The sequence below is a fragment of the Puntigrus tetrazona genome, chromosome 11, assembly GCF_018831695.1.
Source record: "Puntigrus tetrazona isolate hp1 chromosome 11, ASM1883169v1, whole genome shotgun sequence".
NCBI classification, from domain to species: domain Eukaryota; kingdom Metazoa; phylum Chordata; class Actinopteri; order Cypriniformes; family Cyprinidae; genus Puntigrus; species Puntigrus tetrazona.
This window is the reverse complement of record NC_056709.1, coordinates 9722797-9743592: the sequence shown is the minus strand read 5'-3', so window position 1 is coordinate 9743592 and position 20796 is coordinate 9722797. Positions and strand designations below refer to the sequence as shown.

The following is a 20796-nucleotide window of genomic DNA, read 5'->3' as shown; positions in this document are numbered from 1 at the left end:
TTTGAAGCAACAAAACAGAAAAAAATAAATCGAAACCATTTCTTTTTCTGGTGATAAAATATTGAACCCATACTGAGTGTCACGGATTGGGTGGACCCTACCACAAACTAAACGTTCTAAGCACCTGCATCTATCACTCATCCAATCTGCACAAGTGTGAAAGCACACTCCTCGCTCATCACTTCCAATCCCGTACCTGCAAAGTGGACTCACTATCATCCCTCTGCTTATACAAAGGCCACCTACCTGTTGCTTACCTCCGGTGTTCCTTCCAGTTCTCCAAGTGTCTCCAACTGCCGAGGTGTGTGCTATTCCAGCCATCCTACAAGATACAAGGACCTTTTACTTCAAGATCATCTACTTTGAAGCTGCTTTCTTACCTGAGCCATTCTCCAGCTTGATTAACATCAGCTCACTGAGTGTTGAAAAAACAAAAGACTCACCTGTTGTCTGAGCCCCTTCTGTTACAATGATAAAGTTTTTTTTTTGTTCATGGTCTTTCTAAAAAAAAATGTTGATGACTCCTGCACGATGTGATTTTTGTCCAATTAGATGCTCTGTACTATTTACAAAGTAAAACGGAATCATGATCAATCCTTTTGATGTTCCCGAAACCATCTGTTTTAATAGGAAATATGCAAACACAGTAAAAAAAACTATTTATGGCATCTTTAAGAACTCCTGAGCTTGTGTGTCTTCATAATCTACGACAGGGACTGAGGTTTGGATTACTGAAAAATAAGGGCCTGACTAAATCTCTACATTAAATTATGCAGTTAACTTTGAAATGGGCTCATGCCATGAAATATCAATGATGCTCTGAGCCTTGCTGTCTAGAGGAGCATGCTTTAATGGTCTTTTTTGTAAATTCAAAGATGTGGTCACTATTAGATATACTGTACTTACAAGGAAACACCAGAAGCAACTATGTAATTTAATATTGGCTAATGGTTGATGTGGTTGCAGACTCCTGAGAGTTAGGAAAGGAAACAGATGCTACGGGCAAAACCTTAATAGATGAGGGCAAAATTACACCACTGCTACTGAATCCCTGACCGGAGATGATCTTGTAGATTTAACAATGTCAGAGAAGGCAGTGACACTAGCTGCACATGGCATGCAACATGGAGTCTTGATATGGTGTTTCTGAGAGTTATAAGAAGCACAGGCTTCCTGTCAGGGAAGAAGTCTGGCTAGTGGGTTTTGTTTTGTGCAGGTGACTTATTTAGCATGAAATCAGATCATTCTGTTTTGTACTTTAAATTTTAAGCAGTAATATTGTTAAATATATATATATATATATATATATATATATATATATATATATATATATGTATATATATATATATATATATATATATATATATATATATATATATATATATATATATATATATATATATATATATATACACACACACATACACATATATATAATGTATTCATCAAATCTATTTTTTTGCATCATTACTCCAGTCATTAGTGTCACATAATCTTTCAGGAATTCATTCTAATATGCTGATTTGCTGCTCAAGAAACCTTATTATTATTATTGACAATATTTTAAATAGTTGAGTACAATTTTAAGATTCTTTGATGAATAAAAAGATCCAAAAATAAGCATTTATCTTAAGTTAAAGGGTAACATTATACACTAGACCATTCAAAAGCTTGGGAGTATTTTTTTTTATAAATTATAGAAATTAATGTGTAAAATGAAATGAAATTAAATTAAAGTGATGATAAAGACATTTCAGATCAATGCTGTTCTCCTGAACTTCCTTTTCATCAAAGGAACCTATTCTATAGAAAATCTATTTAACTGTTTTTAGCATAATAATAATACGTTTTTGAGCAGAAAATCAGAAGTGTCATGTCACTGAAATTATGCAAAAAAATTTGCTTTGAAAAATCACTGAAATAAATTACATTTTAAAATATATTCAATTTGAAAACAGTTATTTTAAATAGTAAAAAAAACCTTTTATCAAAACCTTTTGTATAACACTACTGTCTGTTCTAAATAAATAAATAAGAATGCATTTCCTTTTTGTATCGAACCGTGACCCCATAACCACGGTAACAAACCGTTAGGTCTGTGTACCATTACGCTCTCTGTACAGAAAAAATCAAAAACAGTAACAGATTCTGACCCCTCAGATATTAATATGTTTGTTATCTTAAAGTACTGGTTCATTAATTATTAACAGACGTTAACGATGTGTTAAGGTAGGTCAGATGGATGAATGAAGCGGCAGACGTTAAGCTATGCTTGGCAATGCAAACGTTAAGTGTTTTGTTTACTTGAAAGGATTCTAGTGAAACTATTAATTTAATGAATCACAGTTGTTCTTCAACGTCTTTTCTAGGGAAAAATGAACATCAATGAGAAATCATACAATAGCTAAAACGAATCCATATGGGATCTGTTTACAGCTAAAGCGAGTAACACCACAGCTTCCTCTTCATGCTTTCTCACCTCGGGGAATTAAATAAACCGAACCAGCAGTTTACCACTGATCACTGATCTCATTCACCTGGCTTTTAAAAGAAAAGAGAAATTTATGGAAATGTTCAGTGCAATGAATGAATCCCACATATATACAGATGAATACCAATAAGAATTGTTTATTAAACACCAAATTAGCGTATTTAATTATTTCTGAAGGATCATGTGACACTGAAGACTGGAGTAGCGATGCTGAAAATTCTGTATCCTGAAGTCTAGCAAATGCATTTTTGCCCTGTTTCCTGTCTCTCTTCCAACTAGTAATTGTATGGATAAGTTTAAATGGTCTTGTCGGATGATATCAGTTCTCTGGAGTGAGAAAAGCATATGTTACACAGCAAAACCACAGGCGGATCTCTAATGACATATTGCATGTTGTCAGAGGGTTGTGGTTGTTAACTGGATGGTTTCCATTTGGAGACTTGGCATTATTCATTGCCATTAGTGTTGTACAAACGTATAGGAAGTCCTATTCACTGTTCAACAAAGTGATCAAGCGATGCTCATAGTTTACAGAATTTATTCTTTTATGGGATACAGAATATCTTATGTCAATGTACAAAAGGACAAAAACCGAGAATACAAAAATGACAATGGCTTTCTATTATTAATAATATGTATTAGTTTACCTTTAAATACACACTACTAAAGCTTGTGAACTGCAAAATATGAATAACTTGTTTCAACTTGAACCATATTACTTTTATGTTTATATCATTGTTACTTCACTGGCTAAAGCGAAAATTTTAAATGTACAGTCAACAGCCAAAAATGTATTAGAGGCTGAATGTTTGCGGCATATGCAGGGAGATAAATTATGGGAAAAGGCAATTCACGACATTCTCATTTAACAACTAAACTGACTCTAATCGTTCACAGAGTATTTTGGTGTGTTGTGGAATGCAGATGTTTTTCGAGACAGAGACATGGCAGAAGCCTTAGCGGTGGGGTGTAGCATCCTTTATTTCAAATACCTTTACAATAGACCCGAGGCTGGTCTCAAATACATTTCTGACATGAGAAGCCTATTGGTAAATTCTTTGGTTAAAACAATTTTAAAGTAACCTGCATTTGAATAACTAAAGGAGCTAGTGTAGTGTTTACATTGGTAGCACCAAATTTATATTCAAGTTTTATTTTTAATGCTAACAAAGAAGTGTACCACAGACTAATGCAAATAAAGAATTGCTTGGACTTGGTAGCAAGCAAGGTCCAAAATAATTCCTTTACAATTATATTTGACAATATATATAAACATATATTGTGGAGGATTGGTTCATTGATAAATTGATTGATTGATAAGAATGTCTTCATTTTGGACCCTGTTTGTAAGACTTGCGTTTTAAATAGTCTAAAGGCCATAGCACACTGTGTAGGAAATTCTCACATGTGTTTTTCAGTTTTTTCCACATTCATCATCCTTTTCATCAAAATGCATTTTACAAATCAAAAAAGCAGATAATCGAACCTGATTCGCATTTTTATCGAAAGTTTCAGAGGCAAGTGTGTAAAACGTGAATGACACAACATCAAATCTATTTTTCAACATGTGAAAATTTCGGACGAACATTTTGGGCCCAGTGTGCTATAACCTCTAGTCAGCATCAAAGAGAGATGACATCAGAGAGATTTCAGCCCCTTACCACTAAAAATGTTTCGTGCCCTCAACAGTGGATATATTATTTAATGCTAATTTCTGGCAGTCATGGACAACTTAACACAGTCGTAAAATCAAAGCTCTAGAAGCCATCTCCGATATTAACGTAATCTGTAAAAACTCGGTTAATCGCTTTACTTACAAACAAATAAGTGACATAAAAACATTTTGTAAGAAATCTGACACAATCATTTACTGTCTTTTATGAAATGTAAGAGACTATGAAAAACCTTCTAAGTTGAGATATACCTTTCACATGAAAAACAGACAAAAAACAAAAACAATCAAAGCTTGTGCTATACTGCCACCCACCCTCTTTATTCCTGAACCCCTCCCACTACCCAATCACACCCTCGCCACCAGGGAAATCTTGCGGGATACAGTTTGGTAAAAGACCCCAGTGACCAATGAACGGTAGTCGGACACTTTGAACAGGTGGCGGTAGGCGTATGCATTGTCATAAGGCCGTCCTGCGCTCACCAAGGTTTGAAGGTGAGCCTCGTTTACCTGGTTGCCCACGGCCAGCACGTACATCTCAATGTCCGCGTTGTTCACTTGCTCCACGGATTTTTCAATTTGGATTTTGTTGATGCCTTGGGAACGGCCATCTGAAAACACCAGCAGCTTCTTCTTCCTCGTCCGGCCACCCCTGAAGCGGTCAATGGCGAAGCTGAGAGCGTTTGTTATCTGTGTACCTGCATTCTGGAATTTTGCTTCAGCGATCTGAGCGACCACCTGGGTGGTGTTTGAGGAAAATTCGGCTTCCATATTGGCGTTGTTGCTGTACTGGCCGACGCCAACCCGCACCTGGAGGCCTCCTCTTTCTGCTGACAAAAAGCGCTTCGCCAGCATTCGTGCGAACTCCTTAGTCATCTCGAAGTTCTTGGAGCCCACGCTCGCCGAGCTGTCCATCATGATGAGGACATCGGTGTTGTCAGTAAATGAAACTGGACAAGAAAAAGAAGGTGTAACTATTATTATCTAGTAGTCAAAACAGTGACAAATGTGGCTTTAAAATCAATACTTACTTGGGCAAGTATAAGTGGGACACTTCTTGTCTGTGATGGAAGCACAATATTGTAAATTAGTGTTGTAAACTAGTGCTTTGGTACCAAGACAGTACTAAAAAAATTAAAACGTCACAATACAAATTTTTTTCCACATGCATTTTAGAGTCATGTCATATACACACAGAAATTTTAAGGTATTCACAGCAACCAGTCAAAATAGATAGATATTGTGCAGAAATATATTACTATTAGAGTAATGTATGTGATAGGCTACAACTACAAATATTGTTTAACAATTAATAAAACTTCACATAATCACAATAACATAATATTTTATTTTAATTTTAACAGGCAATTCCCTTTATTTGCAAAAAAATAAAATAAAATAAAAAATAAAACTTGTTTACTGTTTTTCATACTTTTATTGCTTGTGGAAAAACTCGAAACACCATTTATGTAGTACAGAATGGAACTGATTTTTGTTTAACTTTATTAATAAAAATAGTGTGATTTTTTTAAATTCCCATGTTTTGTGTATTGCTTTGGTGCCAAAATTGGTACCAAGAACCGTGCATGGTACTGAATTCAGAAATGTTGGTACCATGAAAACACTATTGCAAATAGCTCTCAAGATCATATTCCAGAACTCATAAAGCAGATACGCTATTTAACCTACCTTCACAGATCTTCTCAGTCAGGTTTTGCAGGAAACTGTCATCCAGAAGAAGACCAAAGTTGTTTAAGACAAAGGCAAAGCCTTCTCTGGGATCATCTTTACACACAACCTCATCAAGCTGTTCTGGATTGGGATTCCTTTCTGCATAATCCGTCACTCCAACACCACCAACCTTTCATGAAATCATAAGAGAGTCAAGGTTTCCATCTATCGGTACATCCTTTCTGGTTGTTGACTTGATTTAACTCCATATCATGGGACCATATTTGGATGCCAATAGCATCAAATGTCACTGGATCACAAGTTTTCCCTAACCAAACATCACATCTGCAGGATATTCGATTCATATCACCAAATCACGAATTCCACTTCTGTGGAAAAATCCACACAACTGCATTTGTTCATCAGCTCAAAGTTCAACACAGGGTCAATGGAAAAATGTGCCATATGTGCCAGAATGATATTACAATGCTTCCTGAATACTTGCATACACTTTCAAACTTACATTTTCAGTGAGAGGCACTTAAAACATGCTCAGCTTAATCTGAAACAGATGTATGTGAATTTAACAATGTTTTATATTGCTGGTTGCACATAATGCGGCCTCAACCTAGCCCGTGCTCTTAACAAAATCAAGCAACAAGATATCTTTTAATGTGATTCATATTTCAGGGGACTTGTACTAGGTGCGTTACAGAGCAAGCTGACTATGTCGGTATAGCCATACATATTGAGCTGTTTATGCAATGCAGTTGTCGAAACTATATGCAGTCACACATTATATTATACAGGTCCCTAAAGCCTGTGTACTTACAGAGTAAGGTAGTGTGTATCCACAGTGGTAACTACACCTATAAAGTACACATTGGTACATAGTACACATGTAACAACCCTCAGAATGGTATGTGTAAGTACAAATGTGTAACAGGACATTGGTAACTTTTTGGTAATAAAAGTACAAATGTGTAACAGGCACTTTTTAAAGAAAGTGTTACACTTTATATAAAGTAAACAATTCCTATGGATTTATTATGTAATTACTCTAAAGGCAGCGGCTAGTAAGTTAGGCTTCAATCACCTATTGTGGTTTGTGTCCAGAATGTTACTCTTTATATTAAGTGGACAGTTCCTGAGAAGTTACCATGTGAGTACACTGCTGTGGTGCATCAACTCTGGATCTAACTCCTCCCACTTTACGTATCCCTGAACCTACCTGTTTCCAAATTCTCTTATACGTTACAAAATGTATTTATTTAATGTCTGTTAGACGAGTACACTGGTAGTGAATATCCTGTTGCACATTTAAGTGGTTGAAATATTAAAGTTGTAGATACTATGTACCGATGTGTACTTATGCTGTGGTTACATACAACGTACACATCTAGTTACTATGTAAGTGCACAGTATAATGTGGGACTAGAACTGTTGCCATTTTGCAGTTTACTGCCGTTTTACCTTCAGTCCCTTGCCGCACAGCACATTTAGGGGCACATTGTCTCTTTTGGTGTCAGAGCGTCCATCAGTAAGGACAATGACCACACTCCTCTCTGTCACAAGCTTGTTAATCATATTGTTTAGCGAGTACTGCAGAGCTTCTCCGGTGTACGTGGCTTCAGCCAGCCAGCGCAACTCTTTCACAGCTCTAAAATGGAAAAGAACATTTTTATTTATTTCTTCAGACGTACACATGTAATGCAAGCTCATCTGAAGAGGAAGCAAATTACTTCAAGCCACAGAAGTGTATCTTGAAGTTGATTTGCCATATTGTGTGCAGACTATGGCATTTAACAAAAGAAAGTTGATATTTCATACTGTTTCAGGTCTGTTAAGGTCTTAATGTTGGGGTCACCGAGCTGTACGACCTCCTGAGCACTGGCACCACTGTACTGCACCACTCCGATACGAGACTCGTTGGCACCAAACTGAAAGAAAAAATAAAGAAAGCCATCTTAAATACAACACCGAGTGAAATTCATTCAGGAGAGTATATACCACCATGCATTCAAGATTGGAGAAGACCAAATGTAATAATTTATCAATCATCAAAAATCAATCATCGAAAAACCCAATTTTGTGAACCACTAATCTAGTCTTCCTTAGTGTCTGTGTCGTATACGACTCTAATAAATTAAAGCTGACGGTTAACTGAAACGGTAATGAGTCTCATGGTGATCTGAAAAGGAACCTCACCTGTCCTAATTTGAGCCTGTCCATTACCGTCACAATGAAGTCTTTAGCGATGGCAAAGTTAGTAGCTCCGATACTCTCAGAGCTGTCCACAATGAAGGCAATGTCCAGGGGTCCACATTTGCATTCTTAACAAACACATATAGAAGATTGCTTTGCAAAATGCTAAATTAAAACACCATTTGAAACATATACTTCAAAGCCTTGGGACTTACCACAGCAAGCTGTAAGAAAGGAATGGAAAAAGAGAGAGAAAACATATTACATTTGCATCAAATTTGACAATACGAGGCAAATCAGAAGCGCATGTTCTTTCAAAACATTCACAGTAAGGGATACAAAATTATTTAGCTATTTCACGGAAGGATGAATCTAGTCTGGAAATAATAAATGCTTATGAAAGTTTACTCAGTAAGAATTACAAAAGATCAGTTAATGCTCTATTTTATTAACATTTGTTTGAAATTATAATCCTAAAACAGAATTTCAAAAAGACCATAATCTGTGTTTAATCTGTGGTGACAATAGTGAACAGAACAATGGCTTACATAAACCTCTAGTACATAAAATAAACCAATCTGTGAAAATCTGGACAGAACAAGGCAAAAGTAATATGTTTGGGAGTAAAACTAAACGATAAAACTCTCACACAAAGCAAAGCAGCCTAATCTCAAATGAACGGTTGAAGCTATTTGTCTTAATGTTTTCTGGTCCCTGAGGTGTCATTTAATACAGTAACCAATTTCAAACTCTGCTTTTACTCATTGTGTTTAATCTTACATGACTAATGTCATTTCTAAAATTAAATACTAACACAACACAAGAGTGAAGATTTTTATAAAAAATAGCAAGATGATTGCACAAGGGAGCCTTCATATCCCAAAAATGTGGGCCATATAAAGTGAAACAGCAGCCCACAACACATTATTCGCACCTGATTGGTTAATACTGTCAAATCCCCTTCCTTCAAACTAATGTGTAATCTTACACTCAACCTTTACACACTTCTGTTCAAAGCGTCAGTGTTTTCTCTCTCTCTTGGATTATGTCCTGCTTTCACATGCCCGGATGGTGATATTAAATATCTAAGTTAAGCTTCCAATGCTAATATTTATGATAAACATGCACAATATGATCATTTAAATGAATCCATTCTGGGTAAAAGGCTACAGCTCCGACGAGAGTTGTGAAACAAAATAATAAATATCCTTTTAAAAGCAACAAAGACATAATTTGATTAATTTACTTAACTAGTCATATGAATGCATGATTTCTGCTACGGTGTGTTGAGTAAAAATGTAGATGTTATGAATTAACTATGGTGTTTTTAAGTTTTTTGCATGTTTTCTACTGGCCTGCAGGGTATTGGGAAGACTGAGCTGGTTATAGGTGGATTGCTGCACAAGTCGACGTTGTTAACTTGTTAAATCAGTGTGGGTGACAGGCAGTATGCCATTTAGGGAGGCAGTGAAACTGAGTAGTGAGTCACGGGTAAATACAAAAACAGGTCTACTCACAGCACATCTTCATGATGATATCCAGAATCTCACATTCCTACAAATAGAGAGAGACAGTAAAAGAGACTTATGCTTCTGCAACTGATTTTCTCTGTCACCATTTTGTATAACAAAATGGAGCCACAAGTCCATGTTGTTTTAATTACAGGAAATTCTGCTGCACTTTCTGCACAAAGCTCCCCAAAGACTCAAAGTTACTGCAGTACACTTCATTTACAAGTGCATTTCCTCTTGTGCTAAAAGGCGCAAGCACATACTAAACAAATATGCAACATGAGTCCTGATAAAGGGGTTATTTATTCAAGGGAACTCAATTTTCCCTGATTTTTTGATAAAGATTACTTTACTATAAAAATGAGAAAGCTTTTTCTCAAGTAAAAGAGAGACCATCGAAACCAACAACCAATTCTAATAAAATGCAATAAAATAAAATACTAATTCTATACTGATACGGTTTATTTCTTAATCAGGCATATGCTTCGTAACTACCATATATGTTTCACATAACATATTTACATATTACCGCATATATGTTATTAAGAAACCTGTCATAGCACTAAAAGACAGATTACAATTATAATATTCAAACACCAGGATAAAAAAATAATAAAAGTAAAATATGGGATACTCTGAGCAGTTTCTAATGGTGTAGCACCTACAGCTCTGCGGATCCTTCTGAAGGACGTCAGTCATTAGTCAAATTGTAAAAGTTTTCGCGGCACATTTAACACTGCTTGCTTAGAAAACCTGTGAAAATGGGACATTTAAAACTACACTGAACTTGTATTTCATTTAAAATGCAAAATAAAAGTTCAGTTCTATAATGGTCAAAATGGTTCAGCCAGTCATTTTTTTTTCAGCTTTGCTTTATGCATTGTAAGTAGCCCTCGGCAAAAAAAAAGTACAAAATGACCTCTAGAAACGCTCTTGAACACTCCACATCTATAGTGTCATGCATTCATTTCTTCATATATGCAATTGGAACAAACCAGCTGTTGTGTGCTAATAAAAGATGCTTTTCTTCCACAAAAGGAGTAGTCTAGTATGTGCTTGGGCCTTGGCTAGAGGTTTCTATCTCTACTGACTATCAGCGATGTGGAATTCACAAAAATAATGGAAAGTGAGTCGTGGAATCCCCAGGATCATTTATCAAGAGCACTGTCACCATTTGCATTGTCTCTTCATACAGGAAACTGTGCTGGAACATTTGCATCAAACTACATCCAGTAATGTGTGCCTTTCTTAGATTTGTTCATTCAGTTATCCTTAGTTTATTTTAATTAAACTCACATCAGCTCCTTGCGGCCCAGGTGGTCCTGGTGGTCCCTGTGCAGGAAAACACGACAAATTAAATGTGCAATGTACAAACTGAATTCACACAACAAATGCAAATATGACTGCTTCTGTAACACTGAACGACATAAAAGGTCACTGCCTGCTTTGTTATATGCTACACAGATGTAATTCTGCCAGTGCAAGGAAGCTCTGAATCTCATTCCAAATAAGTGCATTTTTGAGACGGTCAAGTCTCCTCCTCTCTGGATGTCATCCAGTGGCAAAGAGGAACATCACAAAATTGCAGGCTGAGAGAAATTTCCCTTCCCACACTCCCATAACTCACTGCTGCTCAGCGCCATTTCACATAACTAGAGATTTGTACACTTAAAAACTTCTCATGGCTGCTCTGGACAGTACCTAGGGCCTAGTTGTTTACTTGAAAATATAATAATGCCAATCATCTTTTATATGTATCTGATTTGGAGATTTATCTCAGGTCCAGTTTTTTTTTAGGATAAGTGAACATGTCAAAAGTGGCCAGTGGTGTTTCTGATACTATATCAAGCTGACAATAAAACTTGTTTTTCTAAGTTTTATTTGGCCAACATTTTGAGGTCAGATTTGTTGATCACATTCCATTGGTTTTCGCAACAAAGGTCGAACTGAACATCAAAGTGCATTTGGATGACCGGCATTTGGTGCAAACATTTTAGATCTCACAAGTTTAAAGAATCTTGAAACTCAAGCATCGGACAGCAGATCAGTATGTTTGTTTCTCTGACCCAGAATACAATTACAGTGATTTGATTCTGATATAAGGAACATAATTTGTGCAGAATATCGTACTCATAATATGTCAACTTTTATCATAATCCAGTAAGAAAAGATACAGTAAACGCATGCTAAATGCAAGAATTGGTGCACTTACAGCTCTTCCTTCAGGTCCTCTGTGACCTTTGGCTCCTTTAGGCCCAGGTTGTCCTGGTCTGTTATTCTGTGGAACACAAAATATGAACATTCAGCCAGGAAAATACAGTGCTGGCAGAGTTATTAGTAGCTTTACCATTTTAATATGGCTAATGTATGTCATTTACAGTGTAAAATAATAATAATGAAAAATATGTTTTATATTTTTTGAATTTAGAAAGACTATAGAAAGCGAAGCGGGTTTTATACAGTGGGATCCACTACTGAAAATCTACTGAGCTTTTTTTGTACTATAATATTTTTTACATTACAAATGGAAATAAAATATCAAGTTTTTCCAAATTCAAAACATTTAGGTTTAATTTAGACTCTTAATTCCAGATTAAGATTTTCAGGCCTTTGAACATCACTGTTATATCACTTCTATAAGCGTCGCAATCAGCTGTTTAAAACTCTCCCAGACAACCATCTTGCTTCATATCAACCGTTTAAATGGTCGGCAATAATTCAGCTCCCTCTCCAGAGTTTTGCCAGCCCATGTGTATCTTGTGCCAGATTACGGTTAGGCAGTGAGATAATACTAACCACCTGTCCCTATTTTCAAGATGTCTCTCACATGCTGCTTCAATTACCTTCAAATTCTTCACTTCAAAGTCTACAACTGTCACAGACGTTCTGCTAGCAAGCTCACAGTAGGGACAAGGTTAAATGATGCCGTCATGCCAATATTGTTTGGGTTCATTGTGATTACCTTGACAGATACAAGACCAAGTGTGGGCCCCTCGAGTTTGGGAGAGGCCGGAGGAGCCGAATCAATTGTTTACAAGGATGAAAAACATTTCTAAACACTCTTGGCCAGCAGAAAGACAGAGTCAAACATAAGGAAGAGCAAAGCACCTTCATGGCTCATATGGAGCAGATGTGAGGCCCTGAATATCAATTTATACAAAATAATGTATACACCATTAAATCAAACACTAATCAGTTGTACAAACATAATAAAATAATCTATTTTCAAAAGTAATAACACTTCAACCCAAAAGAAATATGTATATCACTGAATCAATAATTTAATTTTCAGAAAAAATGTAATTTACCTTATCACAACATAAGTCAGAATGTTGAGATACAATAACAGAACATTTAACAAATAAGTCAGTTCTAAACTTGCATTGTATATTTTTTCTCAGAATTAAGTGTTATTTGCTAGTTTCAGCTTTATGTAGTAATAATGTTTATATCCAATGCCGTTGTTAAAATAGCAAAAATACTTGCATCCATCTATGCCCCCATGGGCATGCTAGTGTAAACAATTATGTGTGTTCAGGTGCATTGTTGATATTTTGAGGCAACTGAAAATGAATGCCCCAATGAACTAAAAAATGGTGCAATATTCTTGTTAAAAGTGCATTAGTAACTAATTTGTAATATTTTTTTTTTCAGGCACAAAAAAATTCTAATTATCAATCAACGGAAAGCATGTTAGCATTCTACATTTGCTAAGGTGTTCTGGTGGTTGCTGTCATACTTAAATGATTATAAAAGTAACAAAATGTTCAACGAGTTGCACGCTAAGAATGAGAAATAGTAATGGTCATCAGCTTAACAAAAACCACTAATAACAGAAAGTCTTCATAAACAGAAAGATTAATTGTGTGTAAAGGTTAAACATCCAAAACACATATACAGTGAAATGTTTAGATATCACATAAACAATTGCGTTTGATTAATAAAGGCCTTTCAGTAGCCCAAACATTCAAGTGTGTGTTCAATCACAGCAGTTTAACTTTACTTTAAATCTGTATTTTTTTCAAATCGTTCTTCCCTCAAATCTGATGTTTATTATGAAGAGCCTCTGGCCAGTCTTTAAGATTCAGTTGTAAAACACATAGTAAACATTTTAATTTATGGCCTCTGCAATTCTGCTAATGATTACTTTTGGAATTATAGTCAGCTTCTTTTTGATCTCTGCACAACATGTTTCCATTGTCTAGATGAACTTAAGTATGGTAAACTACTCAAAATATTTACAGGGGGTCCTTAGCCAGTAAAACTAAATCCTCCAAAGCGAGCACTAGCACAGGATCTTGTGAGCAGTTGAAGAGGGTTACAGAGAGGTGTTAAACCCAAGGATACGTTTCTAATTACTGTAAAGTGTGTGTGTTTGAACTTTCAGTGAATCTGTCTGAAGCCACTGCGTTTTCATGTTCTAGGCACCAGACACGCTCTAAGTGATTTCTTCTGGTTAAACAAATGAGTTGGCTTTCTGAAATGTGAACATTATTAGCCTTCGAGGTAATCCTCAGAGGGGCAAGGCAAGTAGTCAGGGGCAAAAAGCTTCTAACAGGCGAGAGTCTTCCACCATTGAGGAGCTACATGGATGAGATAACAAGCATCCTTCAGACTGCTCCATGCATGACCAGGATGCTCAAGGGTCTTTGTTGCCCATTCCTCTGGATGAGAAACCATTGAGAAGCCTGGGGAGATGGGACACCACAGACTTACCCAACAGGCTGATGGGGAAGCTAGCCAGGCAACAATTTGCAGAGGGCATGGCAAGAACTGAGCGAAGCCACCTGCCTGGGAAGCATAAAGTATGGTGTGACCAGCACTCATTATACCAGTGCAGGTTATTCCCATATCAGGATGGTCAGCTGTGCAAAAAGCTACAATCGAAAGCATTTGGGCTTGCCCTTCTGCTTAGGTGTCTTCGGTGGGGCTCCGCATTAAACCATAGGCCTAGGCTACAAGCAAGAGAAGGCACCCTTGTACTGGAGATAAAGGACTCTCTTCAAAAGGACCCACTAAAAAGGAGTGCAAAAGGTACCATCCACACAGCCCACAAATGAAAGGCACAAGCTGTAGAGCAATGTTGCTCTAGTCCGAAAAATTGAGGTGATGGGGTTAGTCCAGACCAGTGGGGTTGGCCTAGGCTGAGGAGCACCATAGCAGTTCTGTTCTAAAGACACCAAGAAGCAGCAGAATACCATGGTGTTGGATTTTTTAAAATTAATTGGTTATCGGCCAGCATGGTCCAACCTAGCTATTGGTAAAATCCACTATCAGTTGACTAATGAAAAACAGTACTATTATGATAAAAGATTACATTTAATTAATTACACAATTAATTTGGTGCTCAAGAAACATTTATAATTACTTTATATACTTTATACATATCTATATGTTTTTACTTATAAATCTTGTGGAAACAACGGTGCATGTCTAACAGGATGTTTACGTTTACTTCATTCAAGTCACTCAATATAAGAAATACTAACAGTCTGTAGAAAAGGGTATATTGTGTGTCTTTCACAGAAAGATCACCTTGTGTAAACAGTTTGCACACATCTGCTGCAAAATGTGTGTGGCATGTAAACATCCCGTATGATTAATAAAGGCCTTTCTGGTTCCCAAACATTCACGTGTGTTTAATCACTACTCAACAAACAAACAAAAAAACTCTCTCTCTCTAGCAGAATGCTCTCTTACATGTGTGAGAGAACAATCATTTTAAAATTAGAACATCACTTCTAAAGAAAGGACCATGAAAAGCCAGCAGCTGCAAAACAATCTTTCCACATATGCGCAGCTTTACCACTTCCTTGAAGTTTTTGATTTTGCATGGACTAAGACAAACACAGTGATGAATAGTGAAGCAGTCTGGGCGTTACATCACCAAAAATCGATTCCAGATGAATAAAGATGAAAGCTAGCGAGCATGTGTAGTTCTTGCTATTTTGCATCGGCTTGTACAACCACATTGAAGCGACTTGATGAAAAAATTAAACATGAGCTCAGAGCTTTGATATAAGCATGTGTGATTTGTTTACAGCTCCCATTCATCTCAACGCTCAAGGTCATTTTGTATATATCATAATAGTCTTCTGAAATTCAATATGGTATGGGCTCATACTGTCCAGTGCTGCAATACTTATGTTCCAGATGTAAGGAAGAGACGTAAAGAAATACAGGCTACAGCGTGACATTAAGTCTGCGGCCCATGCTTTTGTCCCGATGGACAATTTATACTACTAGGATCCAAGTTTGGGATTACAAAACAAACAGCTCAGGATCTACCCGCTGATTAGATAAAATAAAACTGAGAGGAAAATGCTGCTATCTTAATCCCGCAGATGTGCAAAACGGACAGAATGATCAAAGCGCTGAACGCGTGTTCGGTTTCCTCAAACATTTGCACTGCCGAATCGCACAGCTAGACAACATAAACAACAATATTAGCCATCATATCTGCTGCCGGTTCCCTGTCAAGTCCCCGCTGACTGGTCTGAATGATGAATGCACGGGATCAAACCCTGCTTCTGGGCTACTAGCGGGTTTTCTAACCACCCAGATGGATGAATGAGTTTATTTTGGAATAAAATCTGATTCTTTCCGCTTGTAAATACAGACAGGGCAGAGAGTAATTGCATCTTTCTGACGCTTGTACACTCGTGAGAGCAGAAAACAAAAAATTAAGCAGCACAAAGTCTACTTGTTAAAGCAACAGCGCACATTTCTTTCACAAGATGATTTATGGAGCTGAATCAAATACTATTGAACATTTTTATTGGCCAAGGTGCAAGAGGTATAACAATAATTCATCCACTGCAGAAGCTGTCCTATTAGCTGTTGTAAAATAACATATCGAAAATCTCACTGGACAGCAGTTGACCAAATCCAAAACTCTTTGCTATAATTTCCACCATCTAAAATCAATCATCAGGCACAAAAAACAGCACTGTGTCCAAACCTGTGAGTGTTCTGCAGCACATGTTTTTTGCGCGAGTGCTGGAGAAAGTGTGGGGGCTGTTAAAATATGCAACCCAGCTGAGGAGTCTTGTAAAAAGTGTTAAACATGAACTTCCCGTGAATTTCTGCACTCAAGCGAACTTGTTTATGCAAACAGATTTGAATTATTACACGCCGATTTGTTTATTAATGCATGCATTCAACAATGACAAATTTGTTTACCCTGTTGGTTTACTGAAAAAAAACTAAAAACTTGGTCCTGATGTGATTTTCTCACGAAATCATCTTTTTAACAATCCTTTTTAACTGGTTAAAACTAATGCAAATACAATTTCTTAAAAAAGATCAAGACCTAAAGTTCGCTTGCTTGTATACATGACAACAAGAAATACACAGCTGCCTGAACTCAACACCGGAGACAGCAACCAAAACACTCCAGAGAGGCTCCAGGACTCTTCATTCTCTATGAAAACTAGGCCATCACATCATTCCTTGGCTTATCTTTGAAACATGAATTAGGATATTTTTAATGAAATTTCTGTCCCTCCACACAGAAGCTAAAGCTTAAAGGTTTCATTAAAAATATATTAATAAGTGTTTTGTAGATTAACCAAAGATTTACGGGTTTGGAACTACGAGAGTAAATGATGACAGGATTTTCATTTTTTCATCTATCACTTTAACAAAAGACATATTAAAAGGAGCCTTCTGTGTTAATAAGTCATTTTTCCTTTTTAAGTGTAGAAATAAATAGTTCACAATCACATAAGATGAAAAGTAGCCTAAAAAGCAATTGTATTTAAGATGCATCAGGGTATCACATCATGGGACAGCCATACTGAAATCACATGACCTGCCCAATATTGCTCACATTTTATCATTGTTGACTGAGAATTGCAATTTTGTTCAACGGTGTATGTTTATTTGCATGGTTCTGTATTTATGCAAAATTAATCCGTATTTTAACAAAAGAGTTGTACATTTCTAATTTAAACCGTTGATGATAGTGCTTTGGACGGTGCTTAATTGGTTTGGAAGCCAGAAAATTCCTTTAAAAGTGAATAATTTGTTAAGCAGGTCAAAAGGGAAGGAGAAAAGTGATATATAAGCTATGGAAAAACACATACTTCTATGAGACAGAGAAAAGAGATGAAGAGGCCAAAAAAGAGAAAATAAAGAAAAGACTAGCGATAAGCACAAATGCATCTAAAGTGACTCACATCTGATCCAGGGTCACCTGGCTCTCCATCATCTCCCTTGGGTCCAGGGGTTCCTTTTCCACCCTTGAAAGTGAGAAGTTGAAGAAAGTGCAAGAGAGAAGAAGGGAGATTAGATGAGAGGAATTGTCTTTGCTGTGTCAGCACATCAACCGTCTCCTCTTAACGTCTGGACTCGGCTTCAGTCTAGACAATTTACATCTGCTAGGGATGAGCTGTTGTGTTTCTATTGCGATACACAGTCCCTGCTGTGAGACACACATGCGCTAACCCCTGATGAATCAAGACACTGTGAATCAACAGTAAGGCATGCTAATAAAAACCACTAATAAATCATACAAATCATTTTCGATATTAACATCAGCTTCAGTATGGAGGACTTTCTTTTAATCGGTAAATATTTTTTTCAAGATAACCACAGTCATGAATTATACACTCAGTTGTGGAGGATTTTTCCAAATAATATTTTCCAATTAATTAAAAAATAAACTGTAACATAAATGTGTATAAATGTGTACATTTACACTTAAATATTATATATACGCTACATTATATGTACAGTATACACACACACACACACACACACACACACATCAATACTAATAGTGCTCTCAAACAATTAATCATGAATAACTGCATTCAAAATATATGTATTTTTATGTTTAAGAATGGTTATTGTGTATAAATAAATACATATATATGTGAAAAAAGTTTATATTTATGGCATATAAAATACCATAAAAACATGAATATAAAAATATATGTAAATATATATATATATATATATATATATATATATATATATATATATATATATATATATATATACACTTATCTTATTTATTTTGAAAATATATCCATATAAGTGCGTGCATTTATATATGCATATAATAAATATACACAGTACACCCATTTTAGATGTGATTAATAATGATTAATCATTTGACAGCACTAATGTATATATATATATATATATATATATATATATATATATATATATATATATATATATATATAAGACTGTGTATATATGTAATATTTACTGTGATTCTAAGCATCAAATATTTAACAGTTTGATAGTGTAAGGAGAGTGGAATACATCATTCCCTTGATTTATGAGAACTGGAGGTTTTTCTGCAATTCTGATTAATGGATCTCTCTGAGGAATAATTTGGTCCTGCACTGGAAATATTTATTTTTTACAGAAAATGAGCACTTATCATTACATATCAAATTAAATGTGTTATTCATTATCAATCAAAATCAGTTTTTCAGTGGAAGAAATGAGATTTATTTAACTTCTGGTACACCATTGGGTTGTGTTCAAAAACAGATCTTTTGTAGGGTTCAGGATACTTACCGGTACTCCTTGCTCGCCCCTGGGCCCAGGATAACCCTAAAAACAACACAAAACATGCACATAAACAATACAGATACTCTACTACATATAAAGTCCTCATTAAAAAACAACTGACAATATTTTTTTGTTAGTGCACATTACCTGTCTTTAAGTGAACAATTAATCAGTGCAAGTTTATTTGTCTTGGTAATCTTTAATAAAGATCTTATCATTTGCATCAGAATGTGCTTAACCAGAGATGAGAGCACAAAAATAAAACCCGACCTCTTTTCAATATTCTGTTTCGGTTTGAAATACGTCTATACTGAAATAATGCCTGCAGCAACTTCCTGTTAAACTGTAACAAACAGTGAGGCCATCTACCTGGAAACCATGGCAGCCCTCTGTTCCGTTTCCTGGTGGTCCATCTTCACCCTAACAATGTAAAAAACAACTTTATTAAAGCAATGGACAACTGTCTTTGGTTAGTTAAAACCACTTCTAAAGCATCAACAGGATCAACTCACCCTCTCTCCCATCAGGCCTCTGTCTCCTGGGGCCCCTTTGATTCCTCTGGGCCCTTTAGCTCCCTAAAGCACAGACACGCAACATGGGAAATGTAGGTCAGTCGTAGATGCAGCAGGAGCTCTGGTTAGAAGGTAATCGAGACTAGTTAACATCACCTACCTCTGGCCCAGCAGCACCCTCATCACCACGGTAACCTGGTGCCCCCAACCTTCCTGGCTCACCCTGTTGAAAAATAGGGAAAAATTATATTTCTGAAAATATTAGAATATATTTTCTTATTTGGTTTTTTGAGTTAATTTTTACTTAAAATGTACTAGAGAAAAACCTTTATTTCATAATGATATTTCCTCCCATTTAAAATTGTTATTATCCAATGAAAGCTTAAATTGTAGTGAATCTTTTAAATACAAGATCAAAATTAATATTCTCAGCCTTCTTTGAATAATTTTTTTTTTTTTTTTTACCAAGGGTGCCAATATTTTTGGCCATGACTGTATGTAATATTTATATAATATATTATTTTATAATAAGCTGTAGTGACTGTCTCGTTTAAAAGTGGAGAATAAAAGTCACTCCAGAGTCGAGGGTGTGGAGAATGAAAACAGAGCCATTCATGACAACATCACCACATATTGAAATCATACAGTTATCATATTGTACGTTATTACATTTAGCTTTTTGCTGGCCTTAGACATCTGAGTCATCAACTAAATATATACTCTCGGAAAATGACTAATGGAAAAAAAAAAATCTCTCTCTCTCTCCCTCTCTCTCTCTCTCTCTATATATATATATATATATATATATATATATATATTTTTTTTTTTTTTTTTGTTTGTTTTTTTTGTTTACTGGAGGGGAATCTGACACACAAGCAAATTAAATCAGTAAAAAAGAATGCTCTGAGAAAGCAGTGGCTCATGAGTTCAGAAACGCATCCAGATTTCCACCTATTTGAACACTCGGTTCTTTCCCATCCCACCCACTCAACTCTACTGGAAAATATCCCTGCCAGGACAAAACCCATAAAAAAACGAGAGCTACTCATAGAAAAGAGCAAAACTCATGATTCGCTGGTAACTTCAAGCACAAAACTGAGCGCTTCTGGGATAACAGCAGTCCTTGCTGCTCACTAACGAAGATTAGGTGCGAGCCTAAAGAGCAGCTGCTTTTGAGAAACAACAGATGACTCTGAGAAAACC

General features: G+C 36.0%; 1 protein-coding gene across 1 annotated transcript in view; it reads right to left on the bottom strand.

Moving 5' to 3' along the window:
• Window positions 1-3454: 3454 nt before the first annotated feature.
• Window positions 3455-20796, bottom strand: part of col6a1 (collagen, type VI, alpha 1) — a 29874-nt gene continuing 12532 nt past the window's right edge. Inside the window, exons 21-35 of the mRNA XM_043252236.1 lie at window positions 19754-19816; window positions 19594-19656; window positions 19451-19501; window positions 19088-19123; window positions 17731-17793; window positions 11763-11828; window positions 10847-10882; window positions 9557-9593; window positions 8255-8263; window positions 8043-8167; window positions 7665-7774; window positions 7308-7494; window positions 5853-6024; window positions 5195-5224; window positions 3455-5113 (exon numbers count right to left, since the gene is read on the bottom strand). Coding sequence (XP_043108171.1) covers window positions 4512-5113; window positions 5195-5224; window positions 5853-6024; window positions 7308-7494; window positions 7665-7774; window positions 8043-8167; window positions 8255-8263; window positions 9557-9593; window positions 10847-10882; window positions 11763-11828; window positions 17731-17793; window positions 19088-19123; window positions 19451-19501; window positions 19594-19656; window positions 19754-19816 — 1650 coding nt within the window. The 3' untranslated portion in view covers window positions 3455-4511. The remainder of the gene's footprint in view (window positions 5114-5194; window positions 5225-5852; window positions 6025-7307; window positions 7495-7664; window positions 7775-8042; window positions 8168-8254; window positions 8264-9556; window positions 9594-10846; window positions 10883-11762; window positions 11829-17730; window positions 17794-19087; window positions 19124-19450; window positions 19502-19593; window positions 19657-19753; window positions 19817-20796) is intronic.